General features: G+C 37.6%; 2 protein-coding genes across 2 annotated transcripts in view; one reads left to right on the top strand and one right to left on the bottom strand.

Annotated features, from left to right (window-relative positions):
* Nucleotides 1-19,451, top strand: part of LOC128258619 (coiled-coil domain-containing protein lobo) — a 34,446-nt gene extending 14,995 nt beyond the window's left edge. The window contains exons 3-9 of the mRNA XM_052990329.1: nt 16,377-16,736; nt 16,804-17,518; nt 17,891-18,072; nt 18,135-18,350; nt 18,413-18,634; nt 18,881-19,075; nt 19,130-19,451. Of these exons, the coding sequence (XP_052846289.1) occupies nt 16,377-16,736; nt 16,804-17,518; nt 17,891-18,072; nt 18,135-18,350; nt 18,413-18,634; nt 18,881-19,075; nt 19,130-19,387 (2,148 nt within the window). The 3' untranslated portion in view covers nt 19,388-19,451. The remainder of the gene's footprint in view (nt 1-16,376; nt 16,737-16,803; nt 17,519-17,890; nt 18,073-18,134; nt 18,351-18,412; nt 18,635-18,880; nt 19,076-19,129) is intronic.
* On the bottom strand, nt 5,285-6,710 carry LOC128259160 (uncharacterized). Its single transcript, XM_052991363.1, has 2 exons — nt 6,531-6,710; nt 5,285-5,633 (listed from the first exon to the last, which is right to left on the bottom strand). The coding sequence occupies exons 1-2, from the start codon at nt 6,708-6,710 to the stop codon at nt 5,325-5,327; spliced, it is 489 nt and encodes a 162-aa protein (XP_052847323.1). The 3' UTR covers nt 5,285-5,324.
* Nucleotides 19,452-20,560: the final 1,109 nt, after the last annotated feature.

Below are 20,560 nucleotides of genomic sequence, written 5' to 3'. Positions count from 1 at the left end.
CGGCACATTTACCTGGCGGTGTGAGTGCAAGTGAGTGTGTGTGTGACACTGGTCTTTGGCCAGGATGCCGCGTAAGAAGAAGGCAAGCGGCCAGGCTGGAATTTGTCCTTCCAATCTAAGCCAAATGTGCACGCCGGCCACTGCTCGCCTTCGTCTCCGAGTTTTCCTATGGAAAAGCAGCAGGGAAATTGAAACAATTGAAGAGGTAGCCATGGATGGAGCCTGGACAGCCAGGACAGCCAGGACAACCAGACGCAGCATTTTCAACCATCAACTACTGGCCACTTACGGACTCGCCTCCACCACATCGCATTGGCAAATGTCCTGCTGCCAAAGCGAGACAGCCAAGCCCAAGGACTCGAGTGCGAGCGAGATGTCCTTTTTGGCCAGAGCCAGAGCCATAGCCATAGCCATAGCCAGAGCCAGAGCTCTAGCAACGGCACAGACGAATCCTTTTCAAAATTAAACTATATGCAGCAAGTGGAAGAGCAAGGCAAGAAATGCACACACATACACATCCTTGGCATCCTTTGTATCCTGGTCCGAGAATCAGAATCAGTCGAGTGCGAGCCACATGCAAATAACGCAGACACATGCACTTTTTCTCGTGTATCCTTGCTCCGTCCGCATCTTATGTATTCGGGCAGAGCTTTGTTAAGATATTCTTTGCACCTAAGATGGACGACGTTAGATACGGGCTAGCTTATGTACAGGTTCAATCAGATGCTAATTGCTATAGGTCCGAAAACAGAACAGTGCATGTATTTGTTTGTACTCATATGCCAGGATACACTATATATATATATATATGAGCCACCATCGTATACACATATGCTTATGCGGCGAAAATATGTAAGTGCAGTGCCAGAGCTGCACTTTCAAGTCTTCAAGCAAAACGCGCTAGATTAGTTTCCACAACTAGACATTAGAGCAATAACTTTGAAAAACCCAAGAAGTAAAAAAAAAGCATATATCATATATTTGTATAAACCCAAGCTGATCATCACATTTGACCTTAAAATCACAGCACCTCAACTTCGATTTCACTTTAACACTCTTACGAATATAATCACACAATTTGTTTGGCACAGTTTTTTCCTCCTTTCTTGTCTGCATTCTTTTTCTTATTTTAAACAAAAAGGGGTTTACAAGAGTACGAGAAAAAGTTTGTCTGAGTTTTTGCCTTTTTCCTTTGCCTTTGTGCCATATATATGTTACAAAAAGTAATTATTTTCATTTTATTTTTATGTGTCAGTCTAGCCAGTTTACTTGTACTCGTATCAATTGCAAGGCGATAATTGAGTGCTTTAAAAATAGTCTTTTATTTTGTTTTATTAAACCGCTTGTTAAAGTTATAATAATATAATATTATCTCATTAATAATAAATTTCTACAAAAGTGAACTCAACAACTCGCTATGAAAGTTGTAAGGCAACCAGAAAAATATTTGCCACGACACTTGAGTTTTTAAGGGCCGTTTAGAAGGCTACTGTCTAAATGAAGGCGAGGCAAACAAATCAATTCATGCTAACTAGTATTTCCTCATCGCGTATATCCATTCAAGTGAACTCACGCCACCACTTCAAATAGGCATTCTTTTGCGCCTTTTCTCAAACGTGTTCGACACTCCCTGCACTGCAGCATAAAAAGCTAAAAAAAGTTACTTCTGAGGGGTATACTTTACTAACAGATACCTAATATCAAATTAGTCCCTAAAAAGGGACTGTTTTATTCTGAATATTCTAAGATATACAGAATTAAATTTCATCATGCATGGACAAATTTATTTTTAATTCGAATAAGCCTTTAAATAGATTATTAGGTAAAAATTCGGTGGGGTATACTAAACTACCAGATACTTAATGTCAAGTTTGTGCCTAAGAACAGGGTGTCTTGTTCTAAATATTGTTGGAAACATTTTAAATTCAAGTAAGCTTTAAAATAAATCCATACCTGACATAAAATGAATATTCCCTCATATAACAAGTGCCAAGAGGTATAGTCGCCACAATGCGGTTAAATGATGGCGATATGCGCTGACGCTGTAAACTCAAGAGTGATGTCCTTTGCCGTTCACTTGTCGCCAAGAAATACGAGATCCTGCAAACGCAAAAGGATGCGACGGCGACGAAAAGCGATAAAACGCGATTTTATGCACGTGTTGAGTGGCTGCCAAAAACGGATGCGAACTTACTCAGATTACTAATGAATAGGCAAATAGGCTAGAAATATTTTATGAAATGAACTGTATGAACTCATATGAGTGACCCACAAAAAGTCACTCTTTATAATAGTCTAAAAAGATATTTAGATCATCTGTTTTTTTAAACCACAATTTTTGAAGCATTGTTGCAGATTTTTGGGATATCTTTGACTGGAACTCAGATGCCTAAATAAAGTTTATGGAATAAACTATTGGAACTTTTATGAGGTAAAAATTTAAGACCTATCAACGAAAGTATATATGTCAGTCCTTAAAGTAGTTTACTAAGATATCTGGAGAACCAGGATGAGCATTTTTGGAATACATGGTTACTTACTGAGATTACTAATGAATAGCCAATTTGGTTAGAGAAATTGAATGGACTGTAAAATTAAGAGCCATAGTCCAAAAATAATGCTATGCTAAGATATCTAGAACATCAGGTTTGCTATTCTGAAATATAATTCTTTTTATGCAACATTGCAAACTTTTGGTTTAATTTCGAATGTTTTATCTTGCTGATATAAAGAGGGGGTAAGCGAAACCATCAGACAATAATGTCACGTAAGAGAGGCTTACAAAATTGGAAAGCAAAAATAAATGGACATTGCATTAACCAAACTCTGGACGGCAGATGTCTAGGGTGAGTCCCCTGACAAATAAACCAAAGGAAATAGAGGCGTAACTTTCTGGACGAACACTGCATATGTCACTAAATGTTCGCTGATGGGTTAATAAAACAAAATCATATCTAGGCCAAATCGATTAGAGCCAGAAATATATATCAATGGATCCGGAAATGAGAAGTGCTTTTTGATCTTGTAATATTTCGGTGGACTTCAAGTTAAAGCCAGCTTTCATCTTTTTCGATTCTAGCACGGGGTTACAATTTCGGTGCGAAGGGAGCGGGCCAGAGGGCAGTCCATTCCAAGACCATTCGTGAGGCGAAACCAAATACGATTCCTTTCCTCGAGGGGATGAAAACGCTGTCGCTTCCGGTTGAGTGCACAGAATGCACAGAGTGGAATCGCGAAGTTCCAGCGATGTAGAATAGCGTGTCGTGTTGCTTGGTCAGTTTTGCAATTGCGAACGTTGTCGTCTTTCGACTTCAATGACAAAAACCAGCACTGACGGTGTTTTAGCGAAAATATAGGGGGTAGGGTGTTTATCGATACTGCGACGCTTGAATACCCTGTAATAATCTTATTGGTTATGTGAAAAGGATTAGAGCAGCAGAAGCGGACTATGCTGTATGGCAAAAACTTTAAAATATTGCAAATTGATTTGGGAATAAATATTCACGATATTTAATTTGTTCGTTTTAATGTTAAATACAAAACTTTACTCTACCTGCTTTTTAAAATAAATCTATTTTATCTGATGCTATAGTTAGCGGTGTGGGATACACTTAATAAAACATAAATTAAAAAAAAAACTTTACAGTTTACACTTATAAGCTGTTATTCCTATAATTTTGTTTTTAAGCGTGGGTTGTACAATAAGATAGTACAAAAACAATACATTTTTTTAGCGTGGTTTATAACACAAAATAACAAACAATCTACTTGATCTTCAAATACATTAAAAAAAAACAAATGTTACTAAATTCTAATAAAGTTGAAAAAATGTTTTTTTTTTTAATATGGTGCCAATATTGATTTTTCACAAAGCGGAATAGCACCTAAAAAAACTAACAATGCGACAAGATATCTTCCAAATACTCGTCTTTCGCTTTTTTCCGCCGACTATGCGCATATCGATTTCCTTCGGCTCGAGAGCAATTCACTCGAGATCGGGCCAAGTGCCACCGGCAAAAAAAGGGGGCCCCAAACTGCAGGTCCGTGGATTCGCTATATCTCATTTCCCTGGCTTTGGCGACGGCTGCAACCCTTTCACAAAGAAAAGCGTCTCCCTGACGGAAAACTGGCAGCGGGTCTTCACGTCCAGACGCAGGACTTGTCCATATATGGTATGGTCAGACAGGCGGGCCAGCGAACTGATGACGTTGGCTGCCCTCTGTCCTCTGTGCTCTGTGCTCTGAACTCCACCAATCCTCCAATCCTACTCCTTCTTCCCGACTTGCAGCCCCGCGGCTGCTGTTTACCATGCCATGCTCGGTTTAAGTCGCAGAACATCCGCAACCCCCGCTTCCCCAACCACCTTGAACCCTAAACCACCCAAAACCCACCGCCAAAGGTGCTCCGGCAATGGCCAACAGCCTTCGTGGCTACAATAAACTAGACGCCAATTTCGCTGTCGCTGACACGGCCATTGCCGCGGCCATCGAGTGTCGGCCATCTACACCGAGAACAATTAAAACGGATATGTTATTACTTAGATAATTTGAATACAGTTTGGTTGTTTTTTGATTATAAAGATAAGAACCACAAGAAATTTTAATAAAATATTATTATTATTAGAACATCTGAGGATAAATAAATGAGATACTTAAGATAAAATCTACAAGATTTTACGTCAAGGCTTATGGGTAATTAACTATCTGTAATTTAATGGATAAAAATTTGTGCAATAATTGTTATTATTATTTAATAGCTGCTATTTTGGTTTGCTAACGATATGGACCAAAATCATATTTCAATAAGCTTAAAAAACTTCAAATGACATCTAAGTTGAAGGGCATTATTTATAGGACTATTCACTTTTATATTGAAATATCCTGTGACATATGAAAAAAGTTAAGAACTTTCTAAACTTTAGGATTGTACTTTTTTTTTTACTGTGCCAGAATAATTGTAATTTTAATTGCTGTTTAACTTTATTTAAATCGATTTTTGTTTAAAATATTCTCCTGTGATACATATGAAACTTAACAATTTCGTGTCAGTTAAATTTGTATTCAATTAGAACGATGAGAATTAACTTTAGAAGCCATATGAGGTATGTTAAATGGATTTTGCTGATTTTTGTAAGTGCACCTTCTAGCTTCTACTGTCGACCATTGTCGACTGCAGGACTCGTCGGCTCCACTTACTCGCCTTGTCCGCGGTGGAGTGGCGTTTTCCTTTGCTCAAAAGCAGACCAAAACCAAACACACATCGACTTTGTGTCCGAGTCCTCGCATCAGTGTCCGCATCTGTCTGGACTCGCGACCCCCGTCACATCACTCGAGTTGCGAGTCCTGGGTTCCGATGTCCTTCCCCGATGTCCTGTTCCTCCTCGTCCTTCGTCCCTTCTTAGCGACGTCGTCTGTCCGTCCGCCGCATTTATCCTCGCTGTGGGCAACGCCATGTGACTTGGATCGAATCTGTGATTGTAAGTTGTGCGCCGTCGTTAGGATGCCGCATTGGCAGTCGGCGGTGGGCGGTTGGGCGGTGGTTTGGTGGGTGCCACATCCTTCTCCATCAATACCCCGTACCAATCCGAAATCCACTCCCTTTTGGCTGGCCTCTGTCCACCGGCTACACGGGGTCTGTATCCCAAAGACAACGGCGGAGTTTAAAATCATCATCGTCGTATACATACTATACTCGTTTGGCTCAGACAGCCGCGATATTGAATAAGAATGCCTTCGCACACAAGGGCTCGAATTTAATACACAAGCAGGCCATATGTGAAGAGGTATTGATTAGGAAAAAATAGACTGATGCTCGACATATGTCAATCGAATTACATACATTTCTTTTAAAGAAGAATTTAAAGTGATTATTATGCATTATTTTTCTTATTTTCTAACCTTTAAATATTTAATATAACAACTTATTTTATTATACTTATTATTATTCAAAGAGTTTACAAAAGGTCTCCCTCCACATTGATTATCAGTCTGTACTCCACTTACAAAACTAGGCTAATATAGCGTGGCCCATATTAATAAATCCTTTATGTAATTCCTGGCGGGGATGTGAGTAAAACTATGATGGGATTTCAACGTAAGACCGACCCAAACCATATACCATTATACTCCACTGGCTTTGACTGACTGTTCTGGGGGAATCAAATGTCTTAATTTCGCGTGTTTATATCTTAATCTTGGCCGTTTTTAAGAGCGCCTATTGGCCGGGACTTTTATGTGCCCGGGGACTTGGGTCGCGGAAGCCGGGCAAATAATAAAATCCCAACCGTGGTGAATGACGCCATAGACACAACCACATCCACGTACAATATTAAGGATGACGCGACTTTTGGGTTGGGTTTTGGCCAGCATCGGGCGGTGAATATAAAGAGGGGGTTATTGCGCGTATTATGGCCGCTAGTGTCGACGCCGTGTGTCCTTTTGTCCCCAGGACAATAACACTTCCGTGCAGTACATTATCATAAAGGGGTTAAGTCGCTGATTTTCATCGTGTGTGCTCATTTAAAAACTTACACATGCTGCTGGCCCGCAAAAGGCCCGGTTAGGGATTTCCTTTCCTTTCCTGGAGCTACAAGACGGGAGCGGAGGTCCTTGCGAAGGCTCAAGGAAAGGATTCGCGCTGAATTTCACCGCTTTTGTTTCAGCGCTCTTGTGGAAAAGATGGCAGCAGCAGCAGTAGCGACAGCGGCTCATTATGCATCCCGATAAGCGATGTGCGATGTGCGATGTGCTATGTGCCGCCTCCCCAGCGAGTCCTTCGCCCCCAGGTTAGTCTTCTAACGAAGAGCTGGAATGGGTGGCATCCTTACTACATGTGGCATTTCGCAGGGGGAGGAGAGGCAGGAGCAGGTCCTGCCACTGCATTGTGTCAACGAGGGAAGCCGCCTGTCTGACAACCCCGTGTCTTGAGCCCTCGCCGGCATTGTTTTGAGTTGTGACCCGCGAGCGGTGGCATCGGCTTGGGCATCGGCATCGGCAGTGGAAGAGGCACTGCCACTGCCACTGCCAGCCATTCATTCACCAGGGTGGCAACTAAAAGTGATTCTGTCTCGGCAGACTCTGTTACTTGCCACCCTTTTTTTTTCGCAATTTTTCGCCGCTTTTGGCGCAGTTTTTTCGCTCTTTTTTGTACGCCTTTCTTCAGATGGACGTGGTCGCGCTTATACCCAGTAATCTTGGTGTGGTCGGGTATATCACATCCGCCTAAAGATAAATACAGGAGTCAAACAATGAATACCAAGGTAGTCATAATTTTAAATCGATTTTAAATAAATACTCGCTTAACAACACTTTCGCGATAAACAATTTATTCGGATATTGAGAAAGGTTTTTATAAAAGGATCAAAAATCATCGCTTCTAAAATATAAATATTGATAAAAATAAAATAAAATCAGAAGTTTTTGAAATAGAAATATTTTTTGAATGAGTCATGTCTCTGAAAAACTATACTAAGCAAATTTTAAAAGGTACTCCCCTTTATTAGAATAATCAAATACCAACACAATACACAATACTTAAAATGAACACTGTTAATTAAACAATAAAGAAAAACAAAAGTTATTGTAGGTATGCCACTGGGAAATTGTTGTTCTCTAAATAAGGTTAAAAATAAATCAAGTTATAAGTAAATTAAACATATTTTCCAATAATTGAAGAGGGATAGTATCGTTAAAAAAAAATTCCAAAAATCAAAGCTAAATTGAAAACTTAAATATAATAAAATACTTATTAGAAATGCATAAATACAGATGTTTTTGGAGAAATACCTTTTGTAAATTGTTTTAAAAAATGTCAAGTTATGAGCTGGGAGTCAGTAGAGGTAGATAGTAAATTAGTTTTGTTTGGTGTTATGCCAAGTTATGGGCTGAAATTCGGCAAAGTAAGATTTTCACACATAGTGCGAGGTATCCTGTGTCCGATCATTTCCGAAATTATCCCTTTTACTGGCTGTAATTTGAGCTATGGCCCCTGTTCGAGCAACCGAGCAACCGGGCGCCCGTTGCTCCATTCTCGCTGTGCATTCGTCCCTTTGTTTTCGTCATGTTCGCTCCTCCATTGTTGCGACTACTTTGCCAGGCTTTGGCTTTGCCTTGCCGATCCTAATTTAACACGTTCGAATAACCTTGAAGCGTTTCTTATTACGCGCGACCGCAGTGATAGCGGGTCTGAAACGCGGGAACTGAACTGGCAGCTCAAGCCCATGGAATCCAGGGAAAAAGGGGTATTTCGGGGTATTCCGGGGTATTCCGGGGGAGGAGGTCTCAATCCGAGGAGGACTCAATCGACTGCCCAGGTATTGCCGTTTGCATCGGATTCAATTAGACGCCGCTGACTGACTGGTTTGCTGACTAATCGATTCGAGCGAGCGAGCGAGCGAGAGTGTTTGACCTCGGAACACTGCAAACTGAAAACTCCGCTTGCCCCGCTGATAGCTGATGACTTTGACTCTGAGTTTGAGTCTAACTCCCGGGCTCATTTTGATTCTTATGGCTTCACACGGCGATTTTGCATTTTAATGGCCTTCTTCGAAGCGACGGGGCGTATGTGCGCAGGGTGGAAAGGTGCAGGGCCCTCCACACGTTCGCAGTTTCTTCATCCTTCAAATCGCTGAAATCCTGTTTAGCCATAAACTGCGAATAAGTATACTTCGTTGCCCTGCATGGCTTATTAAATATCTCTTTCGATATTTGTGGCTTGTCAATTCATCTGAGAATATTATTTGTATGTCCTAAAATCCATTTTAAATATTGAAACCCAAAATAAAGTTGGATCATTTTATTTAAACCATTTAATTTACCAAAAATTATAATATTCATTCGATATTTATGGCTAATAAAGTCATCTGAGAATATAATTTGAATTATTTTCTATAACTTATTTTCGATAGCATTTTGTAATGAATAATAATGTGATAAACTAATTGTGGCTTTTAAATTCATCTAAGTACATTATTGGCATATTTTAAGACTAAAAATAAAAAAAAAAAACATTCAGTGCGATATATTAATTTATTGTTATAACCATACTTAAATGAATACTCTGTGAAATCTTGCAATCTCAACAAATTCTACCTTGGGCAAAGCCAAATACAGAGCGCTATGTGCTGCGTTTGAATCTCTGCAACTGCAATTGCAACTGCAACGGGGGTGCTGTTGCAATCTCAGAGTGGCGGATATGTCAACAACATGAAAAGGCAGCAAGGCCCACAATAATTGCCAGCGTTTCCCGCGTTAATGGCCGTTTCGCTACGCTTCACAGTTTCGAAATTTTCGGTGTTTCGGTGTTTCGGACGCGCAGGCACAGGCACATGCACATAATCAGAATCAGTATCCGAATTCCTGGCAATGGCGGGATTGGGATTGTCTCCTAAGTCTTCGCGGAACAGGAAAGAAGATGAATGGCACGGGGTCACGCAGCCACCTACGGGGCAGTCGCAGATGTGCAGGTAAACAATCGGGACAAAGGACATAGAACAGCCCAAGGCGGATTAAATGGGAGTGGGTCTCCGTCTCACTACCTCACAGCCTCACTACCTCATTGCCAAAGATGCAATGAAAACAGACCGCTGATTGTTTCGGCCTCTGAATGACATCCGCAAATCGAAAAAAAAACACATAAAAACGAGCGGGCATGAGTTAACAGTATATGCTTAATACCCCCGATAGAAAACGACCTATTATTCGAGATCTCAGAAGATTCCGTTTTCAAGCCATTGAAAAAGTGGTCACATTTTTTATACAAAAATATTTAAATTGTTTTTTTAATATTATTTGGATTTACTTATTTTAAGCTCATACTTGTATTTGAAACAAAAACATGTTATTGTTAATTTCTTCTTATTATTTAACTCCAATTTTGTTTCATTTTCAAAAAAGAATATAGATTTTAAGTAGGTTTTTGTAATAAATTTCTATTATTTTGCAAAAATAAGATGCACAGCAAAAAGAAAGATTGTTTTGTTTTGATTTTCCAAATCAATTTTTTTGGCGAATGTTAAATTAATTAAAACAACAATTTTTACCTTCGAATGCCAATTGATAGGTTATTTGATCCCTTGCATATTGAGAAAATAAAATGGTTTTATCGTTTTATTTTATAATGATAGCGTTAATTCACTTTTGGGATCAACCTTATGTGCTCGAAATACTATAAAACAGTTTAAGATATTGTAAAGGGTAAAAAATCTTTTAAACTATGTAAATTTGTTATACTAAACCTTCATTTAATTTTCATATAAATATCTACATATTCAAGATAGCTTAAAATTTCACACCTTTAACAGGTTCGTCTCAAAATTCAGTCTGCTCTTAACTTCTATGCAAAGCGGATATAACTTTTTCAAGGTTGTAAAATATAACCTATACGAACTTGACTCCTGCTGTTTTTACAGGGCCATATATAAGGGTACACATATATTTTCCCTAGGCAGGTAAACGGTGCTAAGGTAATCGAAGATTTCCTTTTTGTCTCGTGCTGTGCAATAGTTTATGCCAAATTTCCTGGAAACTGGCAAGCTGTTTCCTGAGCCCCGGTTTATATATGTATGTACCTCTATCTATTTATATGCAGCTAATAAATTCTTGTACAGAAATTGCATATTGGCTTCCAATGACGCTCAACAGTGGATACTTTGAAAGAATTATGTTCACAAGCTAATAAGAGCAGATCGATTTGGTAGTCAAAAAATTAGAAAAATAATAAAGAACTTAAGTATAAACCCATCTTTAAGATTTTTTAATAGTGAACGAAAGGATCATATTTTGTCGAATATAAATCGAATGGTTTCAATTTTTTTTTTTAATCTAAAATTTTAATGATTAGAAATAAAAATCGGAAAATCTGCATTAAAATGTTGGATTGTAATTTTGGGTCGATTTTCCTAAAATTTTAATGATGGTACCCCTTTCCTTTTTTCCAAAAATGGCTTTGCAGAAAAGCGACCTTAAACCAGCATTTCCAAGGCCATAACTTTGCTTACAGATATCCGATTTTGAAAAGAGATAGCTCTATAAGTTTGTGGTGTTAAGCTCTAGAAATCTGCATTTAAACTTTGGTTTGTAATTTTGGGTCGATTTTCTTGAAATATTAATGATGGTACCCCTTTCCTTTTTTTCCAAAAATGGCTTTGCAGAAAAGCGACCTAAAACCAGCATTTCCAAGGCCATAACTTTGCTAACAGATATCCGATTTTGAAAAGGGATGGCTCTATAAGTTTGTACTTTTAAGCTCTAAGAATCTGCGTTTAAATTTTGGTTTGAAAATTTGGGTCGATTTTCTTGAAATTTTTCCAAAAATGGCTTTGCAGAAAAGCGACCTAAAACCAGCATTTCCAAGGCCATAACTTTGCTTACAGATATCCGATTTTGAAAAGGGATGGCTCTATAATTTTTTACTTTTAAGCTCTAAGAATCTGCGTTTAAATTTTGGTTTGAAAATTTGGGTCGATTTTCTTGAAATTTTAATGATGGTACCCCTTTCCTTTTTTCCAAAAATGGCTTTGCAGAAAAGCGACCTAAAACCAGCATTTCCAAGGCCATAACTTTGCTTACAGATATCCGATTTTGAAAAGAGATAGCTCTATAAGTTTGTGGTGTTAAGCTCTAGAAATCTGCGTTTAAACTTTGGTTTGTAATTTTGGGTCGATTTTCTTGAAATTTTAATGATTTTTTTTTTCCTTTTTTTCCAAAAATGGCTTTGCAGAAAAGCGACCTAAAACCAGCATTTCCAAGGCCATAACTTTGCTTACAGATATCCGATTTTGAAAAGGGATGGCTCTATAATTTTTTACTTTTAAGCTCTAAGAATCTGCGTTTAAATTTTGGTTTGAAAATTTGGGTCGATTTTCTTGAAATTTTAATGATGGTACCCCTTTCCTTTTTTCCAAAAATGGCTTTGCAGAAAAGCGACCTAAAACCAGCATTTCCAAGGCCATAACTTTGCTTACAGATATCCGATTTTGAAAAGACATAGCTCTATAAGTTTGTGGTGTTAAGCTCTAGAAATCTGCGTTTAAATTTTGGTTTGAAAATTTGGGTCGATTTTCTTGAAATTTTTTTTTTTTTTCCTTTTTTTTCAAAAATGGCTTTGCTGAAAAGCGACCTAAAACCAGCAATTCCAAGGCCATAACTTTGCTTACAGATATCCGATTTTGAAAGGAGATAGCTCTATAAGTTTGTGGTGTTAAGCCCTAGAAATCTGCGTTTAAACTTTGGTTTGTAATTTTGGGTCGATTTTCTTGAAATTTTAATGATGGTACCCCTTTCCTTTTTTCCAAAAATGGCTTTGCAGAAAAGCGACCTAAAACCAGCATTTCCAAGGCCATAACTTTGCTTACAGATATCCGATTGTGAAAGGATATAGCTCTATAAGTTTGTGGTGTTAAGCTCTAGAAATCTGCGTTTAAACTTTGGTTTGTAATTTTGGGTCGATTTTCTTGAAATTTTAATGATGGTACCCCTTTCCTTTTTTCCAAAAATGGCTTTGCAGAAAAGCGACCTAAAACCAGCATTTCCAAGGCCATAACTTTGCTTACAGATATCCAATTTTGAAAAGACATAGCTCTATAAGTTTGTGGTGTTAAGCTCTAGAAATCTGCGTTTAAACTTTGGTTTGTAATTTTGGGTCGATTTTCTTGAAATTTTAATGATGGTACCCCTTTCCTTTTTTCCAAAAATGGCTTTGCAGAAAAGCGACCTAAAACCAGCATTTCCAAGGCCATAACTTTGCTTACAGATATCCGATTTTGAAAAGAGATAGCTCTATAAGTTTGTGGTGTTAAGCTCTAGAAATCTGCGTTTAAACTTTGGTTTGTAATTTTGGGTCGATTTTCTTGAAATTTTAATGATGGTACCCCTTTCCTTTTTTCCAAAAATGGCTTTGCAGAAAAGCGACCTAAAACCAGCATTTCCAAGGCCATAACTTTGCTTACAGATATCCGATTTTGAAAAGAGATAGCTCTATAAGTTTGTGGTGTTAAGCTCTAGAAATCTGCGTTTAAACTTTGGTTTGTAATTTTGGGTCGATTTTCTTGAAATTTTAATGATTTTTTTTTTCCTTTTTTTCCAAAAATGGCTTTGCAGAAAAGCGACCTAAAACCAGCATTTCCAAGGCCATAACTTTGCTTACAGATATCCGATTTTGAAAAGGGATGGCTCTATAATTTTTTACTTTTAAGCTCTAAGAATCTGCGTTTAAATTTTGGTTTGAAAATTTGGGTCGATTTTCTTGAAATTTTAATGATGGTACCCCTTTCCTTTTTTCCAAAAATGGCTTTGCAGAAAAGCGACCTAAAGCCAGCATTTCCAAGGCCATAACTTTGCTTACAGATATCCGATTTTGAAAAGACATAGCTCTATAAGTTTGTGGTGTTAAGCTCTAGAAATCTGCGTTTAAATTTTGGTTTGAAAATTTGGGTCGATTTTCTTGAAATTTTTTTTTTTTTTCCTTTTTTTTCAAAAATGGCTTTGCAGAAAAGCGACCTAAAACCAGCAATTCCAAGGCCATAACTTTGCTTACAGATATCCGATTTTGAAAGGAGATAGCTCTATAAGTTTGTGGTGTTAAGCCCTAGAAATCTGCGTTTAAACTTTGGTTTGTAATTTTGGGTCGATTTTCTTGAAATTTTAATGATGGTACCCCTTTCCTTTTTTCCAAAAATGGCTTTGCAGAAAAGCGACCTAAAACCAGCATTTCCAAGGCCATAACTTTGCTTACAGATATCCGATTGTGAAAGGAGATAGCTCTATAAGTTTGTGGTGTTAAGCTCTAGAAATCTGCGTTTAAACTTTGGTTTGTAATTTTGGGTCGATTTTCTTGAAATTTTAATGATGGTACCCCTTTCCTTTTTTCCAAAAATGGCTTTGCAGAAAAGCGACCTAAAACCAGCATTTCCAAGGCCATAACTTTGCTTACAGATATCCAATTTTGAAAAGACATAGCTCTATAAGTTTGTGGTGTTAAGCTCTAGAAATCTGCGTTTAAACTTTGGTTTGTAATTTTGGGTCGATTTTCTTGAAATTTTAATGATTTTTTTTTTCCTTTTTTTCCAAAAATGGCTTTGCAGAAAAGCGACCTAAAACCAGCATTTCCAAGGCCATAACTTTGCTTACAGATATCCGATTTTGAAAAGGGATGGCTCTATAATTTTTTACTTTTAAGCTCTAAGAATCTGCGTTTAAATTTTGGTTTGAAAATTTGGGTCGATTTTCTTGAAATTTTAATGATGGTACCCCTTTCCTTTTTTCCAAAAATGGCTTTGCAGAAAAGCGACCTAAAGCCAGCATTTCCAAGGCCATAACTTTGCTTACAGATATCCGATTTTGAAAAGACATAGCTCTATAAGTTTGTGGTGTTAAGCTCTAGAAATCTGCGTTTAAATTTTGGTTTGAAAATTTGGGTCGATTTTCTTGAAATTTTTTTTTTTTTTCCTTTTTTTTCAAAAATGGCTTTGCAGAAAAGCGACCTAAAACCAGCAATTCCAAGGCCATAACTTTGCTTACAGATATCCGATTTTGAAAGGAGATAGCTCTATAAGTTTGTGGTGTTAAGCCCTAGAAATCTGCGTTTAAACTTTGGTTTGTAATTTTGGGTCGATTTTCTTGAAATTTTAATGATGGTACCCCTTTCCTTTTTTCCAAAAATGGCTTTGCAGAAAAGCGACCTAAAACCAGCATTTCCAAGGCCATAACTTTGCTTACAGATATCCGATTGTGAAAGGAGATAGCTCTATAAGTTTGTGGTGTTAAGCTCTAGAAATCTGCGTTTAAACTTTGGTTTGTAATTTTGGGTCGATTTTCTTGAAATTTTAATGATGGTACCCCTTTCCTTTTTTCCAAAAATGGCTTTGCAGAAAAGCGACCTAAAACCAGCATTTCCAAGGCCATAACTTTGCTTACAGATATCCGATTGTGAAAGGAGATAGCTCTATAAGTTTGTGGTGTTAAGCTCTAGAAATCTGCGTTTAAACTTTGGTTTGTAATTTTGGGTCGATTTTCTTGAAATTTTAATGATGGTACCCCTTTCCTTTTTTCCAAAAATGGCTTTGCAGAAAAGCGACCTAAAACCAGCATTTCCAAGGCCATAACTTTGCTTACAGATATCCGATTTTGAAAAGGGATGGCTCTATAAGTTTGTACTTTTAAGCTCTAAGAATCTGCGTTTAAATTTTGGTTTGAAAATTTGGGTCGATTTTCTTGAAATTTTTCCTTTTTTCCAAAAATGGCTTTGCAGTAAAGCGACCTAAAAACCAGCATTTCCAAGGCCATAACTTTGCTAACAGATATCCAATTTTGAAAAGACATAGCTCTATAAGTTTGTGGTGTTAAGCTCTAGAAATCTGCATTTAAACTTTGGTTTGTAATTTTGGGTCGATTTTCTTGAAATTTTAATGATGGTACCCCTTTCCTTTTTTCCAAAAATGGCTTTGCAGAAAAGCGACCTAAAACCAGCATTTCCAAGGCCATAACTTTGCTTACAGATATCCGATTTTGAAAAGGGATGGCTCTATAAGTTTGTACTTTTAAGCTCTAAGAATCTGCGTTTAAATTTTGGTTTGAAAATTTGGGTCGATTTTCTTGAAATTTTTCCTTTTTTTCCAAAAATGGCTTTGCAGTAAAGCGACCTAAAAACCAGCATTTCCAAGGCCATAACTTTGCTAACAGATATCCAATTTTGAAAAGACATAGCTCTATAAGTTTGTGGTGTTAAGCTCTAGAAATCTGCATTTAAACTTTGGTTTGTAATTTTGGGTCGATTTTCTTGAAATTTTAATGATGGTACCCCTTTCCTTTTTTTACAAAAAATGGCTTTGCAGAAAAGTGACCAAAAACCAGCACTTCCAAGTTCATAACTTTTCTTACAGTTATCCGATTTTGAAAAGGAATGGCTCTATAAGTTTGTGGTCCTAAGCTCTAAGAATCTGCGCTTAAGTTTTGGTTTGTAATTTTGGGTCGATTTTCTGAAAATTTTATTGATGTAACCCCATTTTTTTTTCCACAAATGGCTTTGCAGAAAAGTGACCTAATATCAGCACTTCTTAAGCCATAACTTTTCTTACAATTATCCAATATTAAAAAGGTATAGCTCTATAAGGTTGTGGTTTTATGTTCTTTAAATCTGCGTTTAAATTTTGGTTTGAAAATTTGGGTCGATTTTCTTGAAATTTTTTTCTTTATCTTCTTGTGATGGAATTTAATAGTCCTCATTATTTTAATATTAACTATTCCAGTTTACGATTTGGTAGTGCATGTTTCTATAAATCCATCAATATACATATTTGTTCTGCTTGTTTTTTCTTGTTGCTAAATATTTCTCAGTGTAAATATAGTTTAAAGAAATTTTACTTAAATTTCATTCTACAGCCAAATCGTCTGATTTCGCCTGACACTTTATTGCGGCGTCGCAAGGGCAACTCCTACGAAATGGCCACTCTGCTGGCCAGCATGCTGATTGGAGCAGGCCATCCCGCCCTGGTGGTGTCCGGAGTGGCCCGCGAGGAGACCATTCTCAACGACCAACTGGCCATTCCCTATCCATATCCCATTGTCGAGGTGGAGGCGGAGGAGATCAAGCCAAAGGTTGAGAAGCCGGGCCAGAAGTACAAGCTGCGCGGATTACCCGATTTGGAGAGTCATCTCGAGGCGGAAATGGCCGAGGTTCACAGGCAAAAAGCGGCCGAAGAAAAACGGATTCAGGATGAGATTATCCGGAAGCAAATGGAGGTAGGAATATATACATGCACTTGCACATTCGCAGCGAAGATTAACCGCGGGTTTTTCCTCAAAAAAGGAACTTGAACTGCTGGCCGTGGATCGTCATCACTATAGAAGATGTCATGCCTGGGTGGTGATCATAAACAATGCTCCTTGGAGTGTGAAGCCCAAGACCACGTACACAGATGTCAATGGAGACGTGGTCGAGGCTCCTCCCACTGCCATTTTTATAGAACCCTCAACGGGCTTCCTTTGCGAAACGGGTTGTAAGCAGTATATCCTAGTAGATAGTGTGTGGAATGACTACAACTACTATGTGAACAAGCAGAAATATCAGAGGGTGGGGGACTTGCAGTGGGATCTGAGGAACACCAGCGACTGGGAGCACATGCTGCCAGGTGAGCCGCCCGAGATGCGCACCTACAAAGTGGCATCCGATGAAAATATCACCGACGAGGAGCGCGATATTAGCGAGGAAAAACACTTGGATTGCATCGGGTCCTGGGTGGATCGACTGCACATCGGGCTGGCCGACTTCGAGCAACGTTTTCCCAGCTCCGAGAAGAAGGTCCAATACAAGGGAGCCATCCACGAGCGATTTGCTCCCTATTCGCAGCGCGACGGCAAGGTGATGCAACTGACAATATTCAACAATGACGAGTGCACAATGGCCAAGGTCCGATACGAGTTCTATGAAAATCGCTCTGATCTCATGCGGCATGTGAAGTACACCTATGCCACCGATCAATTCGAAGAGATATTCGCCAAAGGTCGTAACGACAGTTTAAAATGTGGGTAAAGAAAAATAAATATTACATATTAAATAAACATCTGGCTGAGAAAATTTTAGAGAACCCAAAATGTAGTAGGCTTTATTCATGATTTAAAGTTAAGAAAATTAGTGATGTTTAAAATTTAATATTTTACTTTTATTAAGACAATTTATATTTAATTAAAAATTCATTATTAACCGTAAATTTATTTAAAAGTATTGAAAATGTAGTTATGTTTCATAAAATTAATAATTCCTTTGTTTTAAAACAATTTATATTGAAGTCTTGTCTGCCAATTTATTTACAATTCTTAACATGTTTAACATTTAATGAATTTAGACATTTAAATCATTTAAATTTGTTGTTCCTTTCCAAAAAAACTTATTTTAGCCATGGAATATTTCTCTGACACCACACAACCGCGGAAAGTGTATTTCTATTCGGCTTCGAGAATAGATTCCTTGGATTTGATGGTGGTTGAACCTGGATCCCTAGTTCTACACTACAAGGGTCGCAGTGACAAGTGTTGGTACAAGGAATTTGAGTTTACTCCATCTGGAAACGTGCTAAAGGTAAATTACACTTGTATATCATATATATAACTATACAAAACCAATTAAATAATCATTTACAGAAAGTCACAGAGAAATTTCACAAAGCCAGTGCCGACGATGTGGGCACAAGTGATATTGCAATTCGCACATTTCTCTTTCAACAAAATAAAATAGTACTCAAGTTCCATTATACATTCGGGGCACTCACAGCGACCACAGTGGAGTTCACAAAGCCACCAAGGCCGGATTATGGCAAAGAACTTGTTTACGATGAGAAGCTAACAAAAATATACAAGGTATGAGGGGATGATTTGAATACTCAATCGCATTACACCTGTATTTTTTTAATCTCTCACAGGCAAATCCCTTAGATCCCACACGCACTAATCTCGAACTATACAGATTGTTACGTGCTCAACTGCAGTATGAGGATCAGCTGAGGAAGAACTTTGAAAAAATCTTTGAGGACATCAACAACATCTTTGATTTGCGTAGATCTGAAAAGGCCGAGCCGAAGCTCAAGTTCAGCATATTTGATCCACTTCGCAATGGAGCAGCCAGAGCTATAAGAATGCGACAGGTAAGGACGGTACTTAATAACACTGATAAAAGAAATGGAATAGTATAAACAAATCTTTGACTATTGATCTCAAAATGTTTTTATTAATATTTTAAATAATATTAAATTATTATTTTAAATTCCAGGCACGTTAAATTGCATGATTTAATATTAAAATATTTTAATTATTGTGCAAAATATTAGATCTTAATGCATTTTGTTAAAATTATAAATTTAATGTAAATAATATAATGTTATAACTTGCAGTTTGAGGAGGAGGAAGAACTAAAAAAGGAAATAGCCAGTAAGCCTGCTGATTTCTTGGCCCCATATCTGGTTCCATATAAGCACCAGGAAGAACTAACTCCCGAGCAATCTCTTAATGCCTACAATGCCTGCCTTAATGACTTAAAGTCTCGATTTGTGAGCTTGCTTAATAACCTGCAACGTCATTACGAAGATGTAAGTCACTATTTATATTTAAAAATTACATATTTATACATCGTTTACGTTTAGCTTACTTCTGAGTCAAAGTCCCTTAATCGGTTCCTTAACAAGTTCGAGAATCAATTCAATAACTATGACTATAAACGTCTAGTGCAACAGTCGAAGGATCTAGAACTGAATAAACGCATGGTGCAACAACGTCTGACTTTAACTCACGAGGAGTCCCAAAAGAAATACGAAATAGTCAAAAACTCGTTGCTCAAGGACTCGCGGCTGAATTTTAAAAAGGATGATTTGGTAAGGAGGCCGTCAGAGTCAAAAGACTAAAAACAACATAATCATTGGCAAAAAACATGTATTGAAGTTAATTAAGTCAGCAAGAAATAAAAAAGCTCGCTAAACGATAATATTCAAAGCTTTTATTAAAATGCAAGTACTAATTTTCTGAAATGGTAATAGTATTCTGTCAATTACAGAGGAGAACTTTAATTTTTAAATTAAATTAATTTAAAATTTAGAGTTCAACAGATTCATAAAAATAAAGAAAACGTCTGAAACCGAATCATTGAAAAAAATTGTATTTAGTTTATTGAGTCAGCAATAAATAAACATGTTAGGTAAAAGAAAATTGTAAATGCACTTTCCTGCAGATACAACTTTTTTAAAATGCTAGCTAGAGCACATACAAAGATTAATTTTTTATACTAAAGTTGTCTACTTTTATTGTACCAGAAAAATAATATTAAAACATTGTTTAATAATAAATTACTCAACATTTAACCAAAATCAAAAAATGTGCTATTGACCACAATTCCAAAATGCAAATATATTATTCATGGCCAAAATCTAGGTTTTTAATTTCATTCATATTTTCCTTTTCATGCCCAGAAACTATTGGTTATTCATAAATTGAACAAGAAATATTTTAAATGAGTTATAATTTGCGAAATAATTGAATTGGTTAAAGATAATCTGCTAGTAATGACTCGATGAAATTGACCCCTTTGTTTTGGTCAAGAATTCAATTGATGCCTTCAAAGCCGATGAGATATTTCGACTTTTAGATTAAATCACAATCAAAGGTTGGCCTTTAAGATGCAGATACTGGATATCTGAGAGTTTCTTTCCCCCGGTGGTTAAGTGGATTCTAAAATGCGAATGTCGATTTCATGGCCTAGAATCATTGCCGCCGCGCGAACAACGTCGCTAAGGGCGGTTGGGTGGGTTTTTCTGATTTGGGTGGGGAGGTGGATTGTGGGTGGTGGTATAGGATGGCGAGGAAAATTCGTTTCAAAAAGTGACCGTTTGAAAATTGGACAAAGTGGCTGATGCTGCTGCCGTGTACGGACCCGCGCCCAAGGCACACAAGCCGTACAGCCGAAGAGCCGTGGTTGGAGGCCACACACTCTCACACTCACACACACAATATCCTGGAAAACACACAAAGTCACACACACGAATGTCTGAGCTGGGCGGCTGTCCATTTAGCGCGATACCCAC

Source organism: Drosophila gunungcola, chromosome 3R, assembly GCF_025200985.1.
Source record: "Drosophila gunungcola strain Sukarami chromosome 3R, Dgunungcola_SK_2, whole genome shotgun sequence".
NCBI classification, from domain to species: domain Eukaryota; kingdom Metazoa; phylum Arthropoda; class Insecta; order Diptera; family Drosophilidae; genus Drosophila; species Drosophila gunungcola.
This window is presented reverse-complemented; position numbering and strand designations above follow the sequence as displayed.